The sequence below is a fragment of the Atta colombica genome, unplaced genomic scaffold (assembly GCF_001594045.1).
Source record: "Atta colombica isolate Treedump-2 unplaced genomic scaffold, Acol1.0 scaffold47, whole genome shotgun sequence".
NCBI classification, from domain to species: Eukaryota; Metazoa; Arthropoda; class Insecta; order Hymenoptera; family Formicidae; genus Atta; species Atta colombica.
In genome coordinates, this window is record NW_017259536.1 from 871,859 (window position 1) to 881,956 (window position 10,098).

At 32.8% G+C, this 10,098-nt stretch overlaps 1 protein-coding gene across 1 annotated transcript in view; it reads left to right on the forward strand.

The window, feature by feature from the left end:
• Positions 1–2,735: 2,735 nt before the first annotated feature.
• The window catches only part of LOC108691513 (Down syndrome cell adhesion molecule homolog), an 86,884-nt gene continuing 79,521 nt past the window's right edge, over positions 2,736–10,098 (forward strand). The window contains exon 1 of the mRNA XM_018199286.1: positions 2,736–2,859. Within this exon, the coding sequence (XP_018054775.1) occupies positions 2,736–2,859 (124 nt within the window). The remainder of the gene's footprint in view (positions 2,860–10,098) is intronic.

Consider the following 10,098-nt stretch of genomic DNA (forward strand, 5'->3'; position numbering starts at 1 on the left):
GGCGTAACATTCACCAAAGATTGCAACGTCCGAGGTATTTTCGAGCCAAGCCAATAAATTTTATTTCAACGTCAATATCGTTTCTAGCACCGGTGTTAAATATCGTGGACAGCATTGGCAAGCTCGAGACAGGCAATAACGGTAGTTTGTAGCCCTACATATGCGCTTTTACCCACCTAACAACCTTAATAGCTCTGTAGCACAAGAATAGCGGCGCGTGGCGACGAACGGCCAGCATGACACAAAAGTCATCGATGACAATACCCGCGGTAGTAATGGAAATGCCATCGCGCGAACGCCAGCCATCCTCACAATCAACCCAGCCGACGACGCGACGGTGGGACTATGATGGCGCGGCGCACACAAGGGGTGGCACGCGGGTGGGTGAAAGCCGGCATGGTTGGGCATCGCAGCGGGGGGTGGTGGTAAGAGTTGACGTCGGTGGTCGGGGGCTGATATCTAGCTAAGCGCTGGCGCAGTTGGGTCGCGGTCTCCACCACGGCAGCATTTCGCCCACCGGTCTCTTTACGCACCTATCTCCCTCTCGCTCCCTACCCCCTTTTATCGTCCCCTACCTACCCCACGACCTCTTCGCACGACCTCTCGTTGTATGTACCCCTTCTCCCCCCACCTGTTCGCCCTTTCGCGAATGGTGCATATACCGACACCGGGTGTATAACACCCTCTGCGTCCCTCCGCTCGTTCTCGCTGCCTATGGATGAAGGTGTCGCGGCGTGATGATGCGTTAGTGTAAGTGCGGCATGATGAATGAACGGTATTTTAGAGGGACGGAAGTGGTGCACGGTCCTACCTAAAGCCCTTTCGCAACGATCGTACGTCACCCACCGCACCGGCGACACAGGAATCAGAGGATCCCATCCCATCTCTGCTAGCGAAGATGCGCCTCGCGCGAGAGCTGCAGTTGCCCACGTGGAAATACGGACCAGCTGTGCTCGAAGGATTTAGTGACGCACCGCTTCTCTCTCTCTGTGATTGCGCGAATCTTGTCGCTCGGTCCTTCATTCATAACTGTGATAAGAGCGAAAAGGTATGACTGCTCCACGTGAAGACAGATTTGTGAAATGTTCCCTCTAACGCACGGTAACGAACCGATGTATTCGATGATGTGATGATGATAAAGCGTGTCGAATGATTTTGAAAATTAGATGTGAGAACTGTATTAATTAAATTGAAGAATGTAGAATTAATCGTTAAATCGTGATTTATTCATCATGAGTGTTTTCTGTGTTTCGTTGTATGTGTGTGGATAACGCGCGAATTCTCCAAGCGCAGAAAAAACAAAAACAATGAATCGTCAAAAAAGCGAACACGTGACCACTTCAGCATGATCGATATCTCGTGAATATTTCGTGGGAAATGCTACTCGTACGTATAAATCGCCATTCTTAAAATTCCATTCTACCATAATCGCGATGCATATTTTGTGCTCTCAGTTTGATCTCACAATTTGATCATTTTTCAAAAAAAGAATTCTTTTCATGTAAGTTCTTTATAAATCTAGATATTAATATCGTTACTTTTACGTAATATATATAAATAATTACAAGCTCATTTGTTCGAAAGCAAAATGTTAGTCTAAATATCTTTAAATATTCTTTAGCACTGACAATGAGTACATTAATATTAGGAGTCAATTTTCAGCTTCTAATTATCCGTGATGTACCTTTTAAACAAGTTTATTTAATATTATTATTAGTATTAGAGCAAAATGATCATGAATTCTTCAACAGCTTGACAATAGTTCAATAATGGCTCTTCGGTTAAACTATCTATTGATGCTCTTTGCAGTAAGATTGGTTTATAGCAGTATCCTCGCATGCGGATACATTCATTGAAATCCAATGACAAGTGAAATTAATATCCCTAGCTGTGTTATGTGCATACCAAATTAGTTCTGTCGATTATGATTTGCTGGCCAGTAACACCCGATTGGGGGTAATGGATGCGCGAATTCAATTGAATCACATCACGTTCGTTTTCAATCGCGCATTCCGCAGCGCGTCACTTAACGTAAACTTATCGAAGGACCAATAACATACTATATATCACGCATTTGGTCACATATTGTTGGTTTCGCTCGCATAGCATATTACATAAATAGCATGTATACTTTTCAACAACAAATAGAAATGACATCACGCGCAACACGATTAAACACGCTTGTCTCTCTTTTTCCCATTGGTGTTTGGAATCGTAATCGCGGCAGAAGTAATTACTTTTACCGAGTAATTGCGTACATTCGCGTATGATGGTTCGTTTTATAATTTGAGAAAATATCAAGTATATCGTTGTATATGAGATGGTTAACCTGATCACAGCGACAATGGTTAATTTCTATATTTGCAGTCTAATCATTTAATTATTTAAAAAGATCTATGTATATATAGATTTAATTACTCAAGTAAGAGAAAATATAAAATATAAGATTTTTATTTATATCCTTAATTTCACGATGCAATTATTTTATCATTATTAATAAAATTATATTTTAGCGAAAACTTGAAAAAAGAGTAAACTTTATTCAATTTATAAGCACTTCTTGGTTTGGAAAATATATAAAAGTACAAAATATTATCAATAACTGATGGAAATAATAGCCAAGTGGCAAGTGTTGCAACTGTCAGTGAGCGAAGTGAATTCCTTTTTACTGCCAACCAGGAAAGCACGTCGCCCTCAGCCGACTGTTGCAGCTTTGAAGAAGCAGTTGACGTGAAATGTATCGGAAACGATGGACTGTGAAAGCATTGGGAATGGATTTACAATATAGCGGCAATGGGACTGGTTGGTGCAAACCTTTCAAAATGATCTGCGTTTTCATCCTCTTCATGCTGTTACACGGTAAGGATACATCGAATTCTTATTGTGTGTGTGTTAAATGAAATATAAAATATTATTTAGTCAAGTACAAATTAACGGCTATATAAAGTCAAACGCTGTTTTCGGTGCGTCAATTATGAATAAATATATTTTTAATACAAAAAATTCGAATGTTTCGGTCCTATTATTTGGACTATTATCAGATAATATAATATATAAATGTTAATTAATGTTAGAGAGAATGGTGTTGAAATGTTATAATATTAATATATGGTATATTGTCCTCTTATTTGTTAAGAGGTTAAGAGTAAGTCGTTATATTGTTAGTAGTTGTCAATTACTGATATTATAACGACGAAATTGTCAGTTAAACACGCTATGACATTTATAAGTGTAATTATGGAATTGTATTTTTGTCGATCAGCACAGACACACTTCCAAGATTTAAAATAATCGTGTCACACTTTCAATCCACCAAGTAATGGACTTATCTCTGTTGATGACAAATAAGAGGACAATATATATTAATATTATAGCGTTTCACATCATTTTCTCTAACTTTAATTAACATTTGTATATTATATTATCGCTGATGGTCCGAAAAGTTCGAATTTTTTATATCAAAGATATATTTGTTCATAATTAACGCACCGAAAACAGCATTTGACTCTACATATATAGCCATTAATTTATACTTAATTAATTATTGTAATTTATATTTAGCATAAGGAGTCTAATTCAATTAATTTTGATTATTGTTATTCATATTATTTAGCATATCTTAATAATTAAATATTAATAATCAATATTAATTATTTTTTTAAGAAGTTAGCTAAATTACGATAAAATTAAAAATCTATACAAAATATATATTTAAAAAATCTATATTAAAATCTTAATAATATTTTATTACATCTAATATCTTATCACTGCTAGAGATGAAAAAAATAATATAACTAAGTAAAAACCGCGGTAAATTATCTAATAATTTTAAAAAACTGGTAATTTAAAAAAATTATAGAAATAAGAAAATTTTGATTGAAAGTTCAAAAAGAGCTTTATGATCTTTAAATTGAATAAAATACTTCATCTAACTAATATTTTCTAATAATTTTAATACAGTAATTATATATATATACACTTACATTAATTAGTTACATAGTAATTGGAAAAATTTCAAAAAAAAAATTTGTTTGTTAGACTTTTTAATATAAAAATGTGAAATTTTAAATTATTTTAAGATATTTCATATCTTACAAGCTTACATAGCGATTATATAGAGACTGTGGTATCATGTCATACAACTGAAAATTTTTAATATAAATAGAAATGAAAACATTTTACAAGAGCATCATGAAAATAGATTTATTTAGTTATTCTCTTTTAAAATCTCCAAAAATGTTTAGATTTAAAACAAAATATGTATATTCGAACGTTGGAAAGAGAAAAAGTAAAACTTCTGAGTGTAAAAATTACAAATAATGAACAAATCTAATATAAGAATTTTATTGTATCTTATATGAGAAAAACATTTGTGCACAAAACTATAAAAAACAACAAATTTTATCCAAATTATCAATAATTTATTAATTTATTGTAAGTAATTGTTAGATCGAAATTGACTGGTAATTTTACATTTCTAATCGCTATAGAAAAATCTATAAACATTTTGAATATATAAATATACATCATTAAAAATATTAATAAAACAAAATAAAAATAAAAATAAGAAGATGTGATCGCAAAAGTACGTTTTAATTAACTATATTGTTATATTCTGGGTAAATGATCTTGTCAACGTAACATATACGATATATCACGCGAACACACTATAATGTCAATAAAAATTCTGTCCGTCAAAGAGCGAATACGCGTATCATATTATACGCGACAAAAAAAAAAAACACGTTGTTGGAGAATAGGAATGCTGAATAGGTAACGACATGCATATGTATTCATCTGTAGATCCACAAACGACGGTCGTACGAATCTGGGGAGAATATACACGAAGAATGACCTGCGAATGTTGTTGCGGTGGAATACAACAACGTTGGGTGATGTGTACAGTGTTTTAAAAAGCGTATATTTGACAAGCATGCTCGTTCGCATGGAGTAGCTTTTACGGTACAGCATCGCGCGCGAATCCACCATTACCGGAATTGCCATGAGCATATTTTTCCATTCGATAAACACCGTTGGGCAAACACAGCGAACGTTGTTGCGGTGCTGCGATAACATTGGGAGAAATTTTTGTACGTTAAGGCGATGCACGAGATCGGATCGATACATCTACATGTTTCATGCAGTATCATAAATTCTCCGTTTCGACAGTTTGATATTTATTTAACATGATGATTTGTAATAAAATGTATGCTTGTACCGACAGCAAGTTTACAAGGCATCTTATATTTTAAGTTATATAAATTCAAACTAATCCAATTAGATAGGATAATAATGGTTAATTATTAATTGTATACAATTACCAATATACACGAACCTTTTTTTATTCAAATTTCCAAATTATTAATGTATCCCGTTATTCTTGATAATTCAATGCTATTATATTTACTATAATAATTGTATGAAATATTTCATAAATGTCTCAAAAGATTACGATGCGACATAGTGTGTACGAAACCAGCAAATTTCATGAGCGCGACTTTATAGCGAATAGAGAAAAGCATCGCATGTCATATTTCCACGAAAAAGAGTAAAGATCTTGCCGCTAGCACACCTTTAAACTCGGCTTGAAGGTGCAAGCTATGTTATTTAGTCGTCATAAACACGGATGCAGTAGTGTCGTCGACATAATATCGTGCCAAAGACAATCTGTTCGAAATGATGTCTTTACAACCGCGCTCTCTGGTCCAACTGTCATCAAACCGCAACTATACTCGCACAGCATGGTTCCTTTCCAAGTCTCATAAAGTCTCGCGCAATTGATTTTATTTACAACAAGGCGCATCATTTGTGGCCAAGATACTCTTATTAAAATGAATTCAGGGAATTTAAATTGTAGTTCAGCATAATTAAATTAACTCGTTTCGATTGCAATCGATTCCATTATCGCCTATAGTACATATACCAGGTGTACATGAAATGACGATTTGAGAAACAGATGGCGCACCAATGCAGTGTGAAGTACAAAGATTTAACATTATACGCCATTTTATTGTACCATCAACAAGTGTCAAACGCGCAAAGTAATTTGATTGAAAAGTGTTTGCATAGTATTGTGTTGCTGTGTTTAATATGACGAAATTTGTACCAAATCAGGAGCATTCGCGGACAGCATTAATTTTTTGTTTTCATTTGAAGAAAACTGCTGCGGAATCATACCGATTATTTGGAGAAGCTTATGGTGAACATGCTCCATCGCAAAAAACGTGTGAACGATGGTTTCAGCGTTTCAAAATTGGAGATTTCGATGTTGTAGACAAGGAACACGGAAAACCGCCCAAAAAGTACGAAGACATGGAATTGCAAGCATTGTTGGATGAAGATGATTTACAAACACAAAAACAACTCGCAGAGCAATTGAGCGTTAGTCATCAAGCTGTTTCCAATCATCTACGAGAGATGGGAAAGATTCAAAAAGTCGGCAGATGGGTGCCACATGAATTGAACGACAGATGGAGAGGCGCAAAAATACATGTGAAATTTTGCTCGAACGATACAGAAGAAAGTCATTCTTGCATTGTATCGTTACTGGGAATGAAAAGTGGATTTTTTTTGAGAATCCCAAGCGCAAAAAATCATGGATAGATCAAGACGCACCATCCACATCGACCGCAAGACCGAATCGGTTTGACAGGAAGACGATGCTCTGTGTTTGGTGGGACCAGAAGGGTGTGGTCTATTATGAGCTATTGAAGCCTGGCGAAACGGTTAATACCAAACGCTATCAACAACAATTGATCGATTTGAATCGTTCGCTGCTTAAAAAATGACCAGAATACTAAAAGAGGTAATACAAAGTCATTTTTCTCTATGACATATGGCAAAACCAGTTCGGGACACGTTGGAAGCACTCAGTTGGGAAGTTCTACCCCATGCGGCTTACTCACCAGACTTGGCTCCTTCCGATTACCACTTGTTTGCATCGATGGGTCACGCACTTGCTGAGCAGCGTTTTGGTTCGTACGAAGATGTGAAAAAATGGCTCGATGAATGATTCGCGACAAAAGGGGAAGATTTTTACTGGCGTGGTATCCACAAATTGCCCGAAAGATGGGAAAAATGTGTAACTAGCAATGGAACTTACTTTGAATAAATCTCTTTTTATCATTCTTCCGAATTTAATGTGTTTTTTTTGAGAAAAAATCTTCATTTCATATTTGTACACCTGGTATATGAAATTATTGTGGCGTATTTTTTTTATAATTCGTTTGTTTAAATATATCTATGATTAGTAGACTATTTAATCATAGATATATTTAAACAAACAATAAAATAGTCTTAGAAACAATTCGATTATATTTGTATCAATATAGTAGAAGACTGAATTATTATTATTCTTTTACACATTTTTTTCTTTGCTAATGAATATTGATTGAATAAACGCAAGAAATGTTATGGAAATGGTTGTATATAGAATAATTGCACTTTGATAGTCTTCTTGTATATGAAACGTCTGTATATTTCACAGGTGTAAATTATATATCTTTGTAAACGGATTGTAACTTTTTATTAGATAGGTACACTACAGAGTATTACTCCGGTCTATCACTCTGGTTTACTACTATTCACATCTCCCTCGGTTCTTTTACGTTTTGTTCGCGTTTATGCGCTTTATCATGCATCATCTACTATAGCATACTTTGCGTAGCCTGACACGTATATTCGCTCCACAGATATGACATGAAAGTATAATAATGTGACGTTCGCAACACCTTATTTTATGCAAATAAAGTGACGTTTTATGGACGACCAAAAGCAAATCTAAAGATAATTGACTCTTTTTGCTTATATTTTTTCTAAAATATAAAATAGACTCTGTAGTGTATTATTGAACTTTTTAAAAAAAGATCAAAAAAGGCGCCAAGTGTGCGTGTATCTCTCATAAACCCATAAAAAATTGTTACATAAATTAAAAAAAAAATCGTTAATATAATTCAAGTGATAATATTGTTAATTTTTTATTATAAATTACTCCTCAATAGTACGAATGCATGTATTTAAAAAAAATGAAATAAAATCTTTAAATTGCGCCAATTGTAAAAAGAATATGTATTTTCTTGCAACATATACTATTGTACTTTGAAAATTGCGAAAAGAACATATATTTTATTAACATATAACATTTAACGAGAAAAAATAATACCTTTCTGTTCAAGAGTCTTTTATATTTGCAATGGAATACAACATTTAATCTCAAAAAATTAAAGAAGCATCATAAAATAAGAAAATTTTATTAAAATAACAAAATTTTTTATGTAAAAAAACTTGGCGCGCGCGCGCTGCTAGACATCAAAATATAATAAGTAAATGTTACATAAAAGAATTAAATAATGTTTAATTAACATTAATTAACATTAAAATTACAATCACAATTACAACTAAGATTAATTAAGGGAGACACGAGTCTAATAGACTTATTTTTCAGTTTCGAATTTTTACAGACAAAATTAAGAGACTTATCGAAAAAATGAATTCTATACCAATTACATACATTTGACTACCTAATAATATTTTAATAATAAAGAGAAACTGATAACTAAAACAAAATGAATTTTTTTAATGCATTCCATCTTTCAACTAACCCCTGGAACGGGATATTCGATTAAGATTATTAAAATAAAGATTAATGTATTTTAAGCTATATCTTTAGCTACATATTAAAACTTTTATAAAAATGTATTTTAAACACAAATATTCGCTTCGCAGAGCAAAACAATGCTTTTTTTTGCAAAATTTATTCATTTTATTCATTTTGTACAAAAACACATCAAATGAGCCTAGTTTTTGAGATTGAACAGGAGATTGAGGAAACTAAACTTATAACATTTATCATTGAAGAAAATCTCTTTAAAGGAATAAAATTTTGAGTTTGACTATAAGAGTCATTGACTATATGAGTCATACAATTCCATATTGTGGTTAATCTACTATCTCCATTCGTTCATTTTTTAAAACATTAACAATATACAATAATAAAGACACATAAACAAAAAAAATCTGTTGGACTTTATTAAGAAAGAACTACACTTATTCTCTAAATAGAAATCAAATATCTCAGACAATCATATACGATTATTAAATTAAATAAAAACTTTAAGAATAAAAGTATTTACTTAGATATACGATTTTTTTTAATTATAGCATAACCTCCTATCACAGTGTTCGTAACAAGATTACACCAAACTTAGCGCCAAACAATCGCTGCTGCGTGATCAGTTTACGCGTATCTCTGTTTTTAATGTAGCCTCGATTATTCTACTTATCCCTATAGTCAACTGACCCCGGTCTCTCCTAATTTTAAATCTACTTTTAAATCTAATTTAAACCGCATGTCTCACAAATCTAAAATCATTATCCTATTCTTAATTATATACGCTTTTATAATATATAACACACATCATATAAATACTTATTCTTATATTAAATCTAAACGCATACCTACCTGAATTTGCTCGTATATATGAACTGCTGTATATTAATGTAATTCACTTCATTCTCTTTCTTAAATCTCTTCATTATTTTTCATATTTGGTATTTTTAATTATTTGCTCATATATACACACACTGTATATTGTTAGTCTATCTCATTTTCTTTCTTAAATCTCTATATTATTTTTCTTTAGTTTGATTATTTGATGATCATCTTATTATATTTTGAAATCTAGCAGCGCCAAGTTTTTTGCTTTGTGATTTTAAAAAAATTTGTGATTTTAATAAAATTTTCTCATTTTGTGATGCTTCGTCTTTAATTTTTTGAGATTAAATGTTGTATTCCATTGCAATGTGAAAGATTCTTGAACAGAAAGATAAAGGTATGTCTCTCTCTCTCTCTCTCTCTCTCTCTCTCTCTCTCTCTCTCCTCTCTCTTCCTCTCTCCTTCTTTCTCTCTCTCTCTCTCTTTCTTTCTATTTATCTCATGTACATAAAATACACCCGTATATGCATCAAGGTTCACTTTCGTTGATAATTTTACTTTTATATTAAAATTTTATATTAAAATTAAAATTCTATGAAGGCATTATGAAAAGCAGCTTAATGAACAAAACGCTTTATATACATTCATATATATATATATATATA